Source organism: Leopardus geoffroyi, chromosome D2 (genome assembly GCF_018350155.1).
Source record: "Leopardus geoffroyi isolate Oge1 chromosome D2, O.geoffroyi_Oge1_pat1.0, whole genome shotgun sequence".
In the NCBI taxonomy this organism is placed as follows: Eukaryota; Metazoa; Chordata; class Mammalia; order Carnivora; family Felidae; genus Leopardus; species Leopardus geoffroyi.
In genome coordinates, this window is record NC_059334.1 from 74,152,146 (window position 1) to 74,173,028 (window position 20,883).

At 41.8% G+C, this 20,883-nt stretch overlaps 1 protein-coding gene across 3 annotated transcripts in view; it reads right to left on the bottom strand.

The window, feature by feature from the left end:
* SHTN1 (shootin 1) overlaps window positions 1-12,848 on the bottom strand; it is a 100,514-nt gene extending 87,666 nt beyond the window's left edge. The window contains exon 1 of one of the 3 annotated variants that reach the window (XM_045439086.1): window positions 12,478-12,848. In XM_045439086.1, the coding sequence (XP_045295042.1) occupies window positions 12,478-12,535 (58 nt within the window). In that variant the 5' untranslated portion in view covers window positions 12,536-12,848. The remainder of the gene's footprint in view (window positions 1-12,477) is intronic. The other 2 variants (XM_045439088.1, XM_045439087.1) reach the window with 2 other exon arrangements.
* Between the last annotated feature and the right edge of the window lie 8,035 nt (window positions 12,849-20,883).

The window sequence follows — 20,883 nt, forward strand, 5'->3', positions numbered from 1 at the left end:
GTCCTATGCACACCAGCTCCTCCTCAGCCTCCACCACACAAAACCCAACCAATGGGTATAAACTAAATTTGTCCTCAGTTATGAAAAATCAACAAAATGACCCCCTCCTTTTTTAACAGAAAGCAACAAAACTAAGAGAGTCTAAAAAGATGCACTTATGCATTGGGTAGTCTATGGTTGTGGTCCCAAATCTTATTACTGTATCTAATATTCTTTCAAAAACTAAATATATTTTACTGAGAGATTTTCATTTCCTTGACATTTAAAAGTATCTGCAGATGAAGTAGAAAAATCAAAACTGATTTACCACTCTTTTCTTGATGACCTACTTTACAAACAAACAATAAAAGGCTTATAAAACCACGATCTCATATTGACATTAAGAATTTTTTTTCTATTTCAAACATTAGATAACAGCTTTGAAGCTTTTAAAAAATACCGATACTACTCTTCCATTTTCTGACCAATAGAATCCAGATGAAACACCGCTGACTCCCAACTACCCTTCATCTATCATGACTTAATGGAAACCACAGAAAATATGCTTTCTTGTGACCATGTGCAACTTACAAAAGTAAAGCCAGGTAAAGGGAATGCAGAGGAAAAGTATAGGAAGAATTTAACCACTTGGCAATGGGAAGGGGGCTCCTGGGGGACAGGGGATTAATGGAGAGAAAAACATTTACTTATATTTTTATTTCTTTGAAGATAAAAAACCAAGCTCACTGCCCTAAATAAGATTTACATACATACACACACAAACCCCATAGCGAATACACATGTAACCAACCCTAACCTCAGCGAAACTGGCAAAAATTGAAGTGACCTATATTATTCAGCTACTTCTTCTCTGGCAATGCTAAAGGGTCACAGAGAAAGCCTTCTCTTTGTTTCAGAACTGGCTCACTGGGAATTTTTGAAGTGAGTCACACAGCTCAAGTGATTTGATGATACAGATCCTCCAAAGCTTGAAGTAACCCGGTACAAAAGTAGGTATTAACTTGACCAATGCTCTTCATCTGAAAGACATCCACAGCTTAGGAAGACTTCATCTCTTGGGTTTACAGGTACAGTTTATTTCACTGTACTATTAGGTCATATAACAGTAATTAAAAAGTGCAGCCAAGGGACACTGGTCTATTTGGCGACTCTCTCTGAATCTCAGATTCCTCATCTGAAGAATAAGAATAATTATCATACATCTTTCTTATAGTGTTGTGATTAGGAGTTAAAGTAAGATGTAAGAGTACCTTAGGTATATTACGTGTTCATTACATGTTAGCCATGGTTATTCTTAGGGATACAGCAAAGTATATCAAATCCAGCAACCCCCACCCTCCACCAAATAAAAGGAGGAGAAAGGGAAATAACAATCAATGGTACTGTGTTGTAGTTATAAAAAAAAAAAAAAAAAAAAAAAAAGGGAAGTTGGCAAAGTGGCGGAAGCATGTCTGGGAGCTGCACTTTTCAATCCTGGCTGCACATTAGGATCACCTGTGGAGCTTTTAAATCATACAGATGCCTAGCCCCTTCTCTGCCCACCCCCACCCAAGATTCTAATTTAACTAGTTTAGGGTGGACCTTGGGCACCGTATTTGTTTTAGAAAGTGAGCACCCCAGGTGATTCTAATGTGCAGCCAGGGAGGGGAATCGTTACATAAGAGTACAGAATGGAAGAAAAAGGAGGATGTGGAGGAAACAAGGAGAATCTCAGGCAGAGCACGTGTTTCAAGAATCATGCTGGTTTTCTATTTCCCAACTCCCTAATACCAAGAAAGGGAGTTTTCTCTCCAAGCTGCAAATCATGATATAGCCAGCCCAGAAAGCTGATAAAAAGACTTAGCTGTTTCAGAGGCATGACACTTAAAGTTCGTAACTACAGGCCAGTAACACCTCTGGCTAGGATGGATAACAATCATGGTTTGCCTGGGACTTTCCCACTTTAGACTGAAGAGCCCTGTGTCCCTGGAAACCTCTCAGTTCCAGGCAGATTAATCACCCCATCTCAGGTATAAGCACCAGAACAGTCCTTCCAACCAATACCTTCTAGGCCTGTAGTGTCAAATATGGAGTCACTAGCTACATGTGGCTGCTTACATGTAAATTAATTAAAATTAAATAAAACTTAAAATTCAGTCCTTCAGTTACACTAGCGGTATTTCAAGTGCTCAACAGTTATACGTGGCCAGTGGCTATCACGCTGGACAGGAGGCACAGAACATTTCCATGCCAGCAGGAAGTTCTACTAGACAGTATTATTCTGGCCATCTCTGTCCAGATACCCTATAAGCACCTCACACTCTGTATGTTAGAAAGTGAACTCATCAAACTCCCTTTTCACCAAAACTTCCTCCGTCCTGTATGCATGATGTCCTAGATGGGATCATGTACCTGGTCTTCAAGCTAGTACCTCAGAATCATCCTTGATTCCTCTCATTCTTCCACCTTCCAACAGATTATCAAAATGCTCCCATCGCCTAAAAACTCTCTTCAATCTGTCCTTCCTCTAAAGTATCTCTCCCCTGATTCTAGTCCTCAATAATGGTAAAACCCTCTAGCTTTCCTCTATCCCAAGTTCATTCTTCACAAAGTAGATAGTTAGCATAGTAACAAAGCAACCTGGTTTACATCATTCTTGGGTTTAAAAGCACCCAATGACATTAGCTTTACAACCTGGGACACCAATTCCCACTCGTGCCATTCAGTCTTAGAGACCACCACTCAATCCATCACACCCCAAGTCCCAATGCCTCCCTGACCCCTCTAAGACCTTTCACACCCAGGTGCCTTTATAAACAGGTTTCCTTTGCCTGCAAGGTCTTCTCCTCCTTATCTTCCCTACATGCTCCTTGACAACGCAATTCAACTGTCATTTCCTGTAAGAAACTCTCCCTACATACCTAAGACGAAAATCAACATGTGTATTTATAATATACTACCAGAATACACGGTTCATGTATCTCTACTAGAGCATCTATGTATAACGTTATAAATTATCTGAACATAAGCCTGTTTTCTTGTCTTCTCTCCCATTCGATTCATTGCTGTAGACCTCACACCCAACAGAATATGAAGCAGAGTTGGTACCTATGTTGACTGAAAGACTGGTTCATAGAAGTCTGGGATGTGGAGCAATTAAGTCAAATACCAATGTCCCCATCTTTTTTAAATGTTTACTTATTTATTTGAGAGAGAGAGAGAGAGAGAGAGAGAGCGAGCACGCACGTGAGCGGGGGAAGGGCAGAGAGAGACAGAGGGAGTCAGCAGATCCAAAGCGGGCTCTGTGCTGACAGCAGAAAGCCCAATGCGGGCCTCAAAGTCACGAACTGCAAGATCGTGACCCAAGCCAAAGTCAGACACTTAACCAACTGAGCCACCCAGGCGCCCCAAACGTCCCCATTTTAAAAATGAAGATACACCAGGCACCTGGGTGGCTCAGCTGGTTAAACATTTGACAACTGATTTAGGCTCAGGTCATGATCTCACTGTTCGTGAGTTCCAGCATGGAGCTTGCTTGGGATCCCTCCCTCTCTCTCTCTCTCTCTCAATAAATAAACTTAAAAAAAATAAATAAAAATGAAGATACAAATGCACAGAGAAGTCAAATCCTGCAGTAAGAAATATTGGAGGCAGGACCAGTCTACTGATTTCCACAGTCGTTCGTGTAAAAATCATTACTGAGCATTACTGCGTGCGATGTGTTAAAACACCAGACCAGAAATAATCCTCTAGGGTGAGGACTGTGTCTTATGCATACAGATGCCCACATCCAGCACAATGCCTGACATACAGCAGGCACTTGATAAATGTGTGTTAAATTAAGGAAGAAGGAAGAATGGATCTAGTTCTTCACATGAACAACTTGTGAAAAGGCACATACTACCCTCCCCATATTAAAAGGGTCTCTTACATCACATGTTACAACAAGATACTTAATAAAAGTGAAGCTTTAAATAGCCATCAAATATACCCAGAAACACACTGCCTCATAAGATCTTTTAATGGAGATTCTCATCCATTAAGTCTGCATCTCTGAGACTCATGGAGCCTTGAAACACCTCTTACTAATGGGGAACGAGGACATGAGTCATAAGAGATAATGTTCAATTAGGACATTATTCCCTCCTGCACACATGCCAATGGGTCCTCTCCTAGAGCCAGAGTAGAAAGAGAAGTCATTTATACCTCCCTTGTTAATTAAAGCATTAGAACAGTCAGAGAAAACACTGCTGGAAAACCTGATCAAAAAACAAAGATGACAGATTTCACATCTGAAAGGAAATTATGGCAAACCTGAAACGTATGCATTACTTGGTAGAACACACGGTTCAGTGTTAATGAATTAATGATGCTTAAGAAGTACTCTCAACGAACTATAGTAATGACTTCAAATTAACCAAGAGAAAGAGAGGAAACTGAGTATGTTTAAAATACATGCATAAGTCTGGTCTCCAGCCTGGCACGGAGCTTTGATGTCAATACTCCTGTCCTCCCAACAACAGAAAACCTCAACACACCAAAAGTCAACGACTCTTCTTAGGTCCATCAGAGAACGGAGATCACAGGGCAAACTGCTCTTCCAAAAATTAGAGAGATGGGCAAGATACAGACAATCACAACTTATGGGAGCAGAAGCTGAGGTTCAGAACCTCATCACCAAAGAGCGCCAAGACAGGAAAACCTAAGCAGTGGTTGGCAAATTGCTGAAGGCTCACTTCTCACAAGTTTGAGAGCTAAAAACTCCAGTGGGTAGGCCACTCTTAGGAGGGCCCCAACCTTTTGTGAGTTTTACACCCAGGAGGGCTACCAAGTCCTCACAGTAAACATCAGAGGAAATTTCCCTACTACTTTAGGCGGGGGAAGGGAGAAGGCGCCATGTTGAAATGTGCCCAGAGCCTTAGCAAGGCCTGCCCTCAGGAAAAATCATTTCATCAGAGCCTAAGAGACTTGGAGGAAGATAAGAGCCAACTCCAGCCCCCTCTGGCATGCCTGTCTTACCTAAGGAGAAAAAAAAAAAAAAACTGAGAAGCACAAGTGAAAGTCGCAGCCCAAGGGGACAGGCGCACCGAGATCCTGAGACCCCACGGGGTCCTGAGACCCCACAGGACCATCGGAGGCTTCCCCTCCCCCATACCCTACCCCGTGAATATTTAGAGCAGAGTTGTTCCTAAGTGCCAAAACTTGGAAGCAACGACCATGGTTACCCACAGGTGAATGGATAAACAAACTATGGTACATCCATACAAGTATTATTTGGTGATAAAAAGAAATATCAAGTCACAAAAAGACACAGGGGAACCACCATACGTGCATATTGCCCAGGGAAAGAAGTCAATATAAAAAGGCCACGGACCATATGATTCCAGCTCTATGACATTCTGAGGAAAGCAAAACTATGGAGCCAGTAAAAAGATCAGGGGTTCTGCCAAGAGTTCAGGGGTAAGGAGGGAGTGATGAACAAGTAGACCAGAGGGAATATTTGGAGGATATATATATATATATATATATATATATATATATATATCAAAATCATACTCTGATTTGTGCCATACAGGATTCGAGATAGAATCAAGTCACTGAAAGGATCCTAATATATTACTGTTTGTTGTGCCATATAAAAATTCCAGAACTCATGCTTTAATACTTAAAATATTTAATATTCAGCACGGTAAGCAGACAAGAATGAAAGCCATGTTCCTCCTGGATTTTAAAGCCAAACGTTGTTGTATAACAGAATAAAATCTACAGGACAACAAAGTTCAAAATATACCTACTTTTTGGGATCCACTTTTGAACATTTTTCCCACAGCTGTACTTACAGATACAGGTGTACGAGGATGTAAGCAGCATCTTTATTTTAATAAACTTTAATTTTGTAAACTTTAGATTTACAACAAAATCGTAAAGAGAGTACAGAGAGCTCCCATATGCCCCACACCCAGTTTCTCCTATTATTAACATCTTACATTAGTATTGCACATTGATTACCGCCAACGGACCAATACTGACACATTATGAAGGAAAGTCCATACTTCAACTATATTTCCTTAGTTTTGACCTAATGTTCTGTTTTTCTTCCAGGATTCCATTCAGGTACCCTGTTACGTTTAGTTGTTATGTCTCCTTAGACACCTCTTGGCTGTGACGGTTTCATATACTTATCTATAAATATTTCTATATGTAATCATCTAGATCTAGATTGGGCAAAACATGAATCCATACTGATGTCTAGTATCTATTGCCCAAAGCATTATTTTTAATAGCAAAGACACAGAAACACAGAGATGTCCATCGAGAGGACATTAACTACATTGGGGGAAATCTGGAGAGTGCAACACTATCCAAATCAATTTTTTTTTTAATTTTTTTTTCAACGTTTATTTATTTTTGGGACAGAGAGAGACAGAGCATGAACGGGGGAGGGGCAGAGAGAGAGGGAAACACAGAATCGGAAACAGGCTCCAGGCTCTGAGCCATCAGCCCAGAGCCTGACGCGGGGCTCGAACTCACGGACCGCGAGATCGTGACCTGGCTGAAGTCGAACGCTTAACCGACTGCGCCACCCAGGCGCCCCCCAAATCAATTTTTAAAGATTCAATTCTATATGTACTGATAGGAATTCCATAATACATATTAAGTGATTAACTACATATGTGTGTTTATGTGCACAGTTTTTGAGAGGAAACACAACAAAAAGTTAACAGTGTAACTCTGAGGAATGGGAAGGGGGTGAGAGCGTGTGTGACCAATGGGACGGCACTGCCCTCAAAGAGGAACACAGTGTTAGGTATCACAGCAGTCTGCGGCCTCCAAAGGATCACAGCACATTAAATGACGTACAGTATGGGGCGCCTGGGTGGCTCAGTCAGTTGAGCGTCTGACTTCAGCTCAGGTCATGATCTCGCGGTCTGTGAGTTGGAGCCCCACATCGGGCTCTGTGCTGACAGCTCGGAGCCTGGGGTCTGCTTTGGATTCTGTGTCTCCCTCTCTCTCTGCTCCTCCCCTGCTCACACTCTCTCTCCCCAAAATAAATAAAGATTAAAAAAATTTTTTAAAAAGATGTACAGTATATCCACGGTATTAAAATTTCATGGGGAGAAGAACAGTTGGGGGGAAAATGTCTAAAAAGACTCCTTAGGAGAGTAGAATGAAATAAAGATTAAGAAACAATGAATCAGAGGGAAGAGTTCATTGTACTTTTCATGCTATATGCTTATTTTTTCCTAAATAAGCAGATGTTTATTTTTAATTCAATTTAAAACAAAAGTAAGATTGAACGACCCAGCAGACATCTTACATGAATGATGAAATTCTGACTGCAAGACGTAATTCTTCAGCCCGTGATGAGCGTCCATCTCATGGAGGGTTGCCCATTTGGTGCCTCTGAGATGGTAGTTCACAAACTTTAGGAGGAAACTGCATTTTTAGGGTTTACAGCCAACACCGAATGTCCCCCAAAGTCTAAAATACTTACTATCTGGCCATTTACACAAAAAGTCCGCTGACCTCGGATCCACAGTATGTTCGCTTAAAAACTTTTTTTGGGTGCATTCATACAGTGGAATACTATTCAGCAATGCAAATAAATGAACTACAACCACACACAATGCTGATAAATCCCACACGTAATGAGCGAAAGAAGACACAGCAAATAATGCATCCTGTATGATTCCATTTAGCTAATCTTCAGAGACTGGCAGAACTTACCTTTGGAGACACAAATAGCATCGGGGAAAGGCAGGTGAGAAGGATTGGGAGGTTATGAAGGGGTTTCTGGAAATGTTCTGATTTAAGTGTTGTTAGAAGCACTTTTTTTTTTTTTTCAATAACTCATTGAGATGCTCATTCCTATTTCGTGCACTTTTCTCAATCTAGGTTATATTTTGTTGGGAAAGCCAAACATCCTAAGTGTCGATTTTACAAAAAACATACCCAGATGAAGAAAAATAAATTTACCAGGCCTCTTTTCATCAATAAGTAAGAAAGTGCATACGTACCCCCATTATTCAGAGACCGGTGGCCCCCCGGACCACACTTGTAAAAATAGTGACGTGAAGCCAAGTTTGCACTTGGTACCATGGCAACCGTTTAATCCCAAACTGCTTTCTACTGACTGACTTTGTGTGTATCCAAGACCGACAATGCTTCAGCTTTTCCTGACTGATACAGTCACGGCAGTAGGCAATCCTTTGGGCCCCTTTTGTCGAAATAATGCTCTAGCTACTTTGTGGCCTAGAAGTCAAGGCAACGCTGGGAGCCTCTTTAATGACTAACTCAGCTCTAAGACTAAGCCTGGCTAAATTCCCATCGGAACCTTAAGCACTATCGCTATAGTCTTGGAGAAAATGATAGCTAACTCTAAAGATGAAATGTTACCTTGCTTTAAAGCCCATTATCTTACTTTCCGATAGTGTTTTCAGTCTGCTTGGCGTGGCTGTGGTCTCACATCGTAACATCATTAACTGTTGGGTATAATCACACCCTTCAAAACTTCCTCGCCAGGTTCCAAGTGACATGGCATTACTACCCTGACCGGTGTAGTGGACGTCTGTTGTGTCTGCCCAACTTGCAACCCGCCCCCCTTTCTGGTAGTGGTACACCATTCTTGTTTGGACAACCACTCCGATCCACTGGCCTTTGTGGGAGCTGCCAATCAAGGTGCCCTGCCCTGCCCTGCCCAAAGGACTTAAACCCGTGACCCAAACTCTGCCAACTAGACACTCTTCCTGGAATTCACATGCCTACCACCATCTCTAGGCTAGGAACTCTTCACCAGCAGGGACAAGGTTTTATTCATCTCTCCAACTCTGATGCCTAGCACAGTGCCTGGCTATGAATATTCAATGCGCGTGGGACGAATAAATTACGGAGGAAATCATGTACCTTAAACAAATGCTGAGCTAAGTCGATCATTTCCCAGCAGAATTCTGGAGGGAGAGCAAATCGTACGATGTTTTGTAAGGGAAATGTCCACTTTAGTAGCTAAGAAATATGCATCGGAAATAGTATCCCAAGTTGCCATTTGTCAGTGCATTAAAGATGTCAATCAGTCCAATAAAATAAAGCTCCAGAAAGGACAAAAAGAGAATTACCTCATTACCTCAACATCTGCTTGAACATAAGCAATCACACACTGGCTAATTTTTTTCAAGGGACATAATATAACTTTCTAGAAAGACATAATGTAGCTAATTATACCATTCACTAGAAGGGAACATACAATGTTTTGAAGTAATTCAGAAGTGGGTGTGATTTATAAGACATAGAGCCGAGGGAATGGTAAGTATAAATTAGAGATTGTTCGTATTATGACAGACTCCGTCATTACATTTCACAACTTTTGTCAAAAGCAACCTTATTCACCACACCACCGCAGGCTTCACATTAGGGAAGGCTGGGTCAGTTCTGCCATTCAGAGTAGATAGGAATCTTCTTTCTGAACATACTCCCGAGGAACGGGTTCAAATTTTTGACTAAAAATTCACTAACGAAGAAATGAGATGAGGAAGCCAATAACCTTGTAAAAAGATTGCAAACCTCACTAAGAACCTCACTTAATTTTTCTAACGGTGCCATGTTTGTTCATCAGACTGGTGAAAATGAAGAAACTCATCGGACTGTCACAATTAGTAAAGACCGAGGTTGGTCAACAGTGACAAGTGGCGCGGGGGGGGGGGGGGGAATGGACACTGCCGGGGAGGCCAGGTGAACTGGTACAACCATTTTTGGGGGCACCTTGATGACGCCTAGCAAAACTTTATGTCTACCACGGGGCACCTGGGTGGCTCAGTCAGTTGAGCATCCGACTTTGGCTCAGGTCATGATCTCACAGTTCGTGGGTTCGAGCCCCGCATCGGGCTCTGTGCTGACAGCTCAGGGCCTGGAGCCTGCTTCACTTTCTGTGCGTCTCTCTCTCTCTCTCTCTCTCTCTCTCTCTCTCTCTGCCCCTCCCCCACTCACAATCTGTCTCCCTCGCTCTCAAAAATAAATAAATAAACATTAAAAAACAAAAACTTTACTTGCCCTCTGATCCAACAATTCCATTTCTAAGAATCTATCCTACAAAAACGATGTGTAATTGCACACATCTGTGTGGTTATGTGATTCATAACTGTCTACTAGACAGTAAACCTGGTGGAGAGCAAGGACTGTCTGTTTGGTTCACTATCTACCCCGAGGGCCTCCCACTTGGGCCTCATTCATGGTAGGTACTTGGTAAGTATTTGTTAAAGGAATGCATGAATATGTTTACACAGGGTTGAAAAAGGAAACTAGAGTGTTCATCGGTAATGGTTTTTCTTGTCCGCATTAAATAGGAGTAGTGGAACCATTCACCATGTTAACAGGGATTAAAAATATATTGTCTATTTTCAAAAATAAATCACACATACCATCAGCTTACAAGATTAATGATCTTAGGGGCAAGAGCCCAAACACCTAGTTGCCTGTTCATCTACCTCAAACTCCCATCTTCCCAATTAATTCCATGGGTCAAACAGCAGTTAAATGCCCTTGAAATAAGTCCTTTGTTATCACAGTCTATGATCCTATGACAAATAAATGCTCTTGTGTTGAGATGGGCTGAAAAAAATCCCAACACCCATGTAACCGGACTCAATCCAAAAAAAAAAAAAAAAAAGTGCACCTTTTAAGACACACAAATTCCAAAGCCTAACTGTTCTGCCTTTGATACGCCCATCATCAAGGAAATACATCCTCTAAAAATACCAAACCATAGATTTGTTTTCCAATATTTGAGAAAGAGCCAAAAACTTAAGAATCCTCTCTTTTTCTCGGCTCTCCAATCCAACACAGAGATAGAGAATGTACTCCCAAATCAAATATAAACAACTTGTGGATTTTCCGCATTGTTAATCTACCCTTGAAATTATACTCAGAATAAAAAGGAGTGAAGTTTTTTTATTGCATCATTATTTGAAAACCAACCATCCATCAAGAGCTCTGATATCCAACTGACAGATATTACCAATGATGAAAGCTCCAACTGTCTAGAATCCCAAGTACTATGTTACTGGGGGAAGAGCGCTATTAGAAATAAAATACTAACAGAATCCAGCCCCTCAACTAAGCCACTTGAGAAATGTCAGATAAGGGCATTTCACCCACCCACTGGATTCACCGATGCTTGTGACTTTATGAACACATGAATTTAGGATGGGAGTCGAAGGTACTGGGAAAGGCCGTTAACATTTATCCAACGGTTTCTAGACGCTAGATACAACAAAGGAAATGGGTTCTGTCCATTTCAGTGAGGTAATAGTTTCCCCAAGATCACAGGATTGGTAAACAATCGTGCTGAGACTTGTTTCCAGGAGTGTGAATTCCAGAGGGGTCCACACACCCTTGCGAATGGTATGTCTGTGGTTTCAAACGAGCAACAGGCGCACAGAACTGGGCAGGGCCCAATAAAATCATCTGGTTTAGCCCATGCCTTTAGTCAGGTAAGGCATTATCACCGCAAGACCCATGGAAGGGAAGAGCCTTGTCAAGTTGAGCCAACAGAAGTGAAAGAGTTGAGAGTGAACAGCAGGATTAGCCCCAGAGCAGGCCCCCTTCCACTATGTGGCCGTGTCACCAAGTGATTCAGAAAAGCACAAGTTCCTACACGTTTTTACTTCCTAAATCTGTGCGGATCCTCACTTTCTTGACCCACATTCTCGGGCCACCTTCGGGCCGGATAATAACAGTGATTGTAAACGTAAAGAGTGTTGAACTCACACTTGATCGCTAATTTGGCTTTGTGGCCAAGTGCAGTAAGAGGTGAAAATTATGGATTAGAACAGTTCTTTACCAGGAGGTAATCCCCAGGGGAAGTGTGGAAATGCATGCACAGGGCCTGGCTCTCCTGACCAGAGCCAAGTCTGAATTCAGGAAGCCCAACACAGGCAGGGTGTTGGCTCACTGACTAATAAACTGCTAAAAATGGTAAGTGGTCAAACACATCGGGGCCTGGAATTGTGGCTGGGGAAGGAAAGAGGAACTAGCCCGAAGGGGGCTGAAAAGCAGGGAAGGCTGCATAGCGGCAGCGCGGCAGGCCTCCCAGCGCCAATGTGCAAGGGTGGGGCCGAGGCTGGGGAGCGCGGCCCGCGGAGCTGCCCAAACCGCCTCCTCCCGAGACGTCCGGCCCTCCCGAGACGTCCGGCCCACCCGCTTCTCCCGCGTGTGAGGTGGTGCCGCGTCCGCCCCAAATCTCGGCCCCTTCCCCCCACCCCAGAGGGCCGGGGAGGGCTGCCCGCACTGCCGGGCCCGACACGCGCTCTTGACCCTCGGCCCCGGGCTCTCCTTAGGCGCGCGGGGCGCGGAGGACGCTCCCGCACGGGTGATGGGGCTACGGGTGTGAGCGCGGCAGCGGCGACACCGCCCACCCAGCCTGCCGCAGCCGCGACCCGGCGCCCGGGAGCCGTCCCCGCCCACGGGCCGCGGCTGCCCGCACCTGGCGGCCGCGCGCCCGCCTACCTTGCTCCTTCAGGCTGGTGATGAGCTGCAGCTGCTTCTCCTCGTCCGAGCTGTTCATTTTGGCAGGTGGGGCCGGGAATAAAGGAAAGGAGGGAGAGGCGAGGGGTGCAGCGGGGGGGAGGGGGAGGAAAAGCAAGATGCCGGTGGCGTGCGGCTGCACTACCCGGAAGTTGGGTCTGCTCCCGCTCCTCCTCCTCCTGGCGCGGAGCGCGCGAGTGAGATCATCCCCACGCACCTACTCGGCGGCCGCCGCGGTTGCACCTGCGGCTGGGCGGTGGGGCGGGGTGGGGAGGGCCGGGCAAGAGGTGGGGCGGCGCAGGCAGCGGCGGCCGCCCGGGGCGCCAGCCGGTGCCAAGCCTTCGGCGGCCGCTGCCCCTCGCCTTCCCCCCCCCGCGGAGGTCGGCGCCGCAGGATGCGCAGTCGGCGGGGCGTGGGACCCGCGGGTGTGCCCTGCGGCTCGCTCCTGCACCCCTCCTCCAGCCCCGATCCCCCGGACATGGCAGGGGGACAAACCGGCCTTGGGGCTGCGGCGTCCCTGGAGACAGCACTTTGAACGCTACCGCGGGCCGCCCCCCGCGAGCCACCAAGGGAGAGCGGGATGTGGTGGGCAGTAAAACAACCCAGGCTTCAACTCCGTTCTCATCCAGTAGAGTCTGGGGCGGTGTGGGAAATCGGGTGCCCGCAGGGGCAAGCTCAGTGCGCACGTTTTGCACCTTGAAAAACAGGCAGGGACTGAAACCGGCCCGGTAAGGGAACGCCTCCGGAGTAAAGGACGTAGTAGTCACTTGACGGTGACCACGGCCCAAGCGGCTTCCTCCAGCTGCTCGGGGGTTTGGGAAGTGGTCAGAACGTGGGCCCTGCAGCACGTGGATCGCGAGGCCTCGCGGAGCATCTGCTCTGCGGTGGCAGGACCTTGCGCTTAAGGAGGCCGACACTGCGGTCAGAATGGCGGAGGCCACACAGAGCTGGCAGAGTGAAGCCTGGCATTTGTCCCACGTCACTGCCCTCTGCACTGTTTAAACCCGGCTCTGGCTTAGACCTTGGCCAGAAGGGGTGTGGCAGGCCTGTCACATTTCAGAATGGCCCTCCCCAAACCCCAGTTGCTGGTTAGTCTTTGGTCAAAGTCTTCTGACCTCTTTGAACCTCATCTGCAGAAGGGGAATGATACCAATACCTACTCTCCAAGAAAATACAAAACAAATCTAGAATTTGACCTACACTAGGTGTTCTTTTTTTCTGTTTTAAAATTAAGTTTGCAGGTCAGGAGAAAGGGGTTGGGGTGCTAATTTTAAGCTAAAAGAGGCACAGTTCTTTTAGCATCATTAAGCATCCAAAATAAATCCAAAATGAGTTAGACTGCACATCTGGTTTTTCTCACCAACTTACAACTCCCTGTGCTCAAACCAGCACAGTGCTTCTGCTCAATACTCACCTGCAAATGTCCCACTCTATTTACCAAGGGATCTCTCTGTGATAGGTGGGGGAGGGGGAGAGGAGCTACTGTTAACTGGTATCTGTCTGATACTTTTACTAAAGTCTAACTCAAACTCTGAAAAAAATGATAGCTCTGCTTTCTCTTCTTCTAAAAAGCTGATATAACATTTTAGGATGGGTAATTTAGTGGCGGAATGATCTAAGAGGGCAGCACAGTATTTTTAAATGAGAGTGAATTGGAACTTTGAAAACTTACAGATAATTTTGGTACGGCGTCTTATTATTCAATCCTTTCCCTAGGTTTTCATGAGATAGTTGAAAACACTTGCAGATCAACTGTCATGAAAATCCACAAGAGATTAACCAAAGGGCCTTTGCCCTGAGATTACCTGAGGTTATGTCTTAAATCTTCAAAATTTAAAGTCCCAAGGGGGTCCCTGGGTGGCTCAGTCAGTTAAGCGTTCAACTTTGGCTCAGGTCATACCAATACGGTTTGTGAGTTCCAGCCCCTTGTTGGGCTCTGTGCTGACACCTCAGAGCCTAGAGCCTGCTTTGGATTCTGTAACTCCCTCCCTCCCTCCCTCTCTGCCCCTCCCTCCCTCTCTGCCCCTCCCTCCCTCCCCCCCACCTCTGTCTCTCTCTCTCTCTCACTGGAGAATAAATAAACTTAAAAAAATTTTTTTTGGAAAGTCCCAGGAAACATGAGACAATTCAGATTCAACTACAAGAGCATATGAATGATATGTGCTGCCACCAGGTATTTTGTATAGAGAAATCATTTCTTTCCAGAAAAAATATCAAGAGATTTGAGCAACAAATCATGGCCACCTGGCTTTTGTAAAGCAGCCAGGAAACCCAGTAAACCTGATCAGTCACCCTGAGTGCTGGACAATGCCCAGAGGCCTCCTCCAAAACTAAGTAATCAAAAATATTCAACCAAATATCAGCATTGTGCCTATTAAATATTTGAGTTAGGGGGCGCCTGGGTGGCTCAGTCGGTTGAGCGTCCGACTTCGGCTCAGGTCACGATCTCACGGTCCGTGAGTTCGAGCCCCGCGTCGGGCTCTGGGCTGATGGCTCAGAGCCTGGAGCCTGCTTCTGATTCTGTGTCTCCCTCTCTCTCTGCCCCTCCCCCGTTCATGCTCTGTCTCTCTCTGTCTCAAAAATAAATAAACGTTAAAAAAAAAAAATTTAAATATTTGAGTTAGTTCACAAACTTCCATTATTTTAATGGCTGATATAATAATCTACTCCAATTATACAGTAATTAGGTATCACTTTTGGAGTTTAAGAATGAGTTGATTAATTATCAAATCTATAATCAAATTGAGTGCTTTGGTCCCAAGCTGAATCTGAAGCCCCTTGAAATCAATCCTGTTTACCTTCCTTGGAATTAAAACAGCCTCCTGAAATACAATATGGTATTATCTTCAGGGCATGGAATGAATTATTAGGATGGCTGTTAGAGTCAATTATTGGGATTCAGATCTCCCATTACACTATGGTTTATTTATATGATATGAATATTGATGGAAAGGATAGAAGTGATATAATTAGTTTTTGTTCTGTTTAATAATGCACATAGGGATTTGTGTTGCAGGCATCACAATCGAATTATTAACCTCCATATAACATATAATTAAAAGCCTTTTAAAAATGAGCGTCCAGGGGCGCCTGGGTGGCGCAGTCGGTTAAGCGTCCGACTTCAGCCAGGTCACGATCTCGCGGTCCGGGAGTTCGAGCCCCGCGTCAGGCTCTGGGCGGATGGCTCAGAGCCTGGAGCCTGTTTCCGATTCTGTGTTTCCCTCTCTCTCTGACCCTCCCCCGTTCATGCTCTGTCTCTCTCTGTCCCAAAAATAAACGTTGAAAAAAAAAATTTAAAAAAAAAAAAAAAAATGAGCGTCCGACTTCGACTCAGGTCATGATCTCACGACTTGTGAGTTGGAGCCCCGTATTGGGCTCTGTGCCGACAGCTCAGAGCCTGGAGCCTCTTCAGATTCTGTGTCTTTCTCTCTCTCTCTGCCCCTCCCCCACTCATGCTCTGTCTCTCTCTGTCTCTCAAAAATAAATAAACTTAAAAAAAATTTTTTTTAATATGAATTGGAAGGGTAGGTACCAAACTCAGGATAATGGCTGCCTCTAGGAGTAGAAAATAGAGGAACAAGCCCAGGGGTGAGGAGTGGAGTGTGAGACAGCAGTAGTCAAAAGGATTTTCTCTTTAATGCTTATTTGCATTTTCAGGAAATTAAAGTAAGTTCACATTATTTATGTAGCCTTTTGAAGTATATAGATATAGATTTGTATATAGTATATGTAAGTATATAGATATAGAGCTATAAATACATTAAAAAAATATAACATGAAAAATGGTTCATTTTCTTTGACGTACTAATTCCATTTTAGGTATCCATCTTAAAAGTCTTTACGTATAGAGCTACTTATTATAATATTAATCACGATCTAAAACTGGTAACATTGGTGTGCTCAGTCGGTTAAGGGTTGGACTTCAGCTCAGGTCATGATCTCGTGGTTTATGAGTTCGAGCCTCATGTTGGGGCTCTGTGCTGACAGCTCAGAACCTGAAACCTGCTTTGGATTCTGTGTCTTTGTCTCTCTCTGCCCCTCCCCTGCTCATGCTCTGTCTGTCTGTCTGTCTCTCTCTCTCTCTCTCAAAAATAAATAAACATTAAAAAAAATTAAAACTGATACTATTGCATATTATTTCATGACAAAACGAAATAAAGTATTAATACATGCTATAACATAAATAAGCTTTGAAAACATTATGCTAAGTGAAAAAAGCCTGTAAGAAAACACCAGATACTATGATCCCATCTATACAGAATGTGCAGAAGAGGCGAAACCATAGAGAGAGAAATTGATCAGTGGTTGTTGAGGACTGGGTGGCATTGGGGAAAATGGGAAGTGACTGCTTAATAGGTATGGAGTTTCTTGTTAGGATGATAACATTTTTCTAGAGTTAATTGTAATGTTTGCACAACTCTATGGATATATTCAAAATTCTTAGAATTGCATACTTTAAGTGTATACTTTGCATGGAAGAATTTCATGGTATGTGAATTACATCTCAAAAGCTGTTATAAAAAAAGATTTTCAGAGGAAGTAATGGTTTACTTCAATACACTACTTACATGACTAGTAAATTTATAAGTTTCTTATATAAGTATCTTTCATTTTTTTAAAGCTTACTACATATAATAGTTCCAATTTTTACTGAACATTATTTCATATACATTTTATCTTGGACCAACATAAGCTACACCGTTATTCAGTGCCATTCCATTATGTCAACGAACAATGAACCATTCTCAGGTTTTTAGATATTTGAGTTGTTACTAATTTCTGTCTCTTTATAAATAGTGCAGCAGGAATACAAGGGCAATGCTAAGGCATATCATAGTCAAACTGTTGAAAAGTAAATGTAACACTCAGGTCTTAAAAGCAGCCAAAGAAAAGTACATATTACATTCAGGAGAACAACAATAAAAGTGATGACAGACTTCTTATTGTTTAATGTTGTAATCATTAAAGGATTACAACAATATTCAACACTCAACAATGTAAAGTTCACAGTATCCAGCATCTAAAAATTACAGTAAGCAAAGAAGCAGAAAAATATGATTCATAAGACATCTGTGAACAGAAACAGTCTCATAAATAACAGAGATGATGGAATTAGCAGACAAGGACCTTATAAGCAATATTTTAAGTCTTATAAATATGTTTAAGATATATCAAAGATCTAAAGGGAAACATAAACAAGATGAGGAGGAAAACAGGAATTATAAAAAAAAATATTCTAATGGAACCACAAAAGATAAATACAATATCAGAAATGAAAAAAGCTCTATGCACATCAGATAGGATTTACTGCAAATTAGATAATACAGAAGAAAAAGATCAATGATTTTGTAATGAGCATTGGAAACAATCCAATATAAAACACACAGAATGAAAAAAAGATCTTTTTGAAAAATTAAACAAGCATCACAGACCTGAAATACAATATCAAGCAGTTGAACACACATGAAATTAATGGCCCACAGGGAGATGAAATAATGGTATATGAAAAATGTTTTTAAGTGACAAAATAATGACTACAAAGATCCCGAATTTGCTGGAAGATCAATTTACAGGTTCAAGTTCAGTGGTTAATTCCATATAGGAATACCCAAAATGATTAACAACAAAGTTCCATCAGAAACTGTGGAGACCCAAGGCAATGGGATGGCATATTTAAGGCCCTAAAAGTAGTAAAACTGTCAATCAAGAATTCCATATTCAGCAAGACTGTCCTTTAAAAATGAGAGAGAAATTAATTCCCAAAGAAAGAAAAGTTCAAGGAAATCATTACCACCAGACCTGTCTGACAAGGAATGCTAAAGGGAATCCTTCAGGTTTAAATGAAAAGGCACTAGACAGTAATTCAAATCTATATGAAGATATAAACATCTCTGGTAAAGGTAAATATATGGGCAAATACAAAAGCCATTATTATTGTATTCTTGGTTGTAACTTCACTTTTTATTTTTTACATTATTTAAAAGACATGCATTAAAAATAATTATAAATCTGTGTCATCACATGTTGTATAAAGATGTAATTTCTGACGATAACATAATAGGGACAGAGCTATATAGGAGCAGAGTTTTTTTTAAAGCTATTGAAGTTAAGGTTGCATTCATTCAGATTAGAATATTATAAATTTAGGATGTGAAATATAATCCCCATAGTAACCACCAAGAAAATATCAATAGAATATATACAAAAGGAAATCATAATGGTGATCACACACACACAGAAACCCTAAACACAAAACAAGGCAGTAATGTAGGAAATGAGAGGCAAAAATGGTATAAGGCATATAAATAACAATTAGCAAAATGAAAGAAGTCATTTATCAGTAATTAAATGTAAATGTATTCAACTGTTGAATCAAAAGACAGAGATTGGCAAAATACAAATACAAGAAAAAAAATCCAACTATATGCTGTCTACAAGAGACTCACTTTAGATCCAAGGACACACATAGGGTGAAAGTAAAATGATGGGAAAAATATACTCCATGCAAATAGTAACCAAAAGAAAGCTGAGGTGGTTATACTCATATCAGACAAAACAGACTTTAAATCATAAACTACTACTAGAGACAAAGGAGGAAATTGTATTTTCACAAAGGGTCAGTTCATCAAGAATATGTAACAACTGTAAACATATATGCAGCAAACAACAGACTCCCAAAATATATGAAGCAAACAACTACAGAATGGGAGAAACTGACAGTTCAACTATAATAGTTGGAGGCTACAATACTTCATTTTCAATAATGAACGTAAAATCTAGATAGAAGATTAATAAGGATAGAGAGGGCTTAAACTATCAACCAAATAGATGTAACAGACATATATAGAACACTCCAGCCAACAAAAGCATAATTCATATTCTTCTCAAGTGCACATGGAACATTTTCCAGGATAGATATTATGTTAAGCCACAAATTTAGTCTCCATAAATTTTAAAAGATTGAAATCATAAAAATCATACAAAGTATCTTCTTCAACCACAATGGAATGATATTAGAAATCAATAATAGAAGGAAATCAGGAAACTTCACATAGATATTAAACAACACCCTCTTGAACAACCAAAGGTTGTTAAAAAGAAGAAATCGTAAGGGAAATCAGAAAATACCTAGAGAGGATTAGAAACAAAAATATAACACACCAAAACTTATGAGATCCAGTGAAAGTAGTGCTCAGAGGGACATTTATAGCTATAAATAGCTAACACTGCACCTTGAGAAAACAGAAAAGTAAGAGCAAAATAAGCCCAAAGTTAGTAGAAGGAAGGAAATAATGATGATGAGAGAGAAATAAAATAATACACAAGAGAAAAACAATAGGAGAATCAACAAAATGAAAAGTTATTTCTTTGAAAATAACAACATTGACAAACCTTTGGCTGGAGTAACAAAATAGAGAGGCAATGCAAATAACTGAAATCAAAAATAAAAATGGAGACATTACTACCAACAATACAACAATAAAAAGGATTATGAGAAAATAATATGAACAATTATACACCAGGTTAGAAAACATAGATGAAATGGACAAATTCCTAGAAACACACAAATTACCTAAACTGACTCAAGAAGAAATAAGACACTCAACAAACTCATAACAAGAGACTGAATCAGTAATTTAAAACCTTACAACAAAGGGAGCTTAGGTGGCTCATAGGTTAATCGGCTGACTTTGGCTCAGGTCATGATCTCACAGTTTGTGAGTTTGAGCCCCACATCGGGCTTGCTGTTGTCAGCACAGAGCCTGGAACCTGCTTCAGGTTCTCTGTCTTCCTCTCTCTCTGCCTCTCCCCTGCTTGTGTGCTCTCTCTCTCTCTCTGAAAAATAAAAACATTTTTAAAATTTTTTTTAAAAACCTTACAACAAAGAAAATTCCAGGACCAGATGCTTTCACTGCTGAATTCTGCCAAACATTTTGAGAACAATTAACACCAATCCTTCTCAAACTCTTTCAAAAAATAGAAAAGGAGGGAATACTCTCTAACTTATTCTATGGGGCCAGCACTATTTGATATCAAAGCCAGATAAAGACATCACAAGAAAAGAAAATTATAGATTAATAACCCTTATGAATATGGATACAAAAGTCCACAACAAAATACTAGCAAACCTAATCCAAGAGCACATTACAGGGATTATATACGACATGACCAAATGGTTCAACATAAGAAAAAAATCAATGTAATACATCACATAAATACAACAATAGCAACAATATTTAAAAAAACCCACAAGAAAGCTAATAGAATTAATAAATTCATTCAGCAAATTTGCAAAATACAGTATCAATGTGCAACAGTTGTGTTTCTGTATACCAGCAATGAACAACCTGAAAGAAAAATTAAGAAAGCAATTCCATTTATAAGATA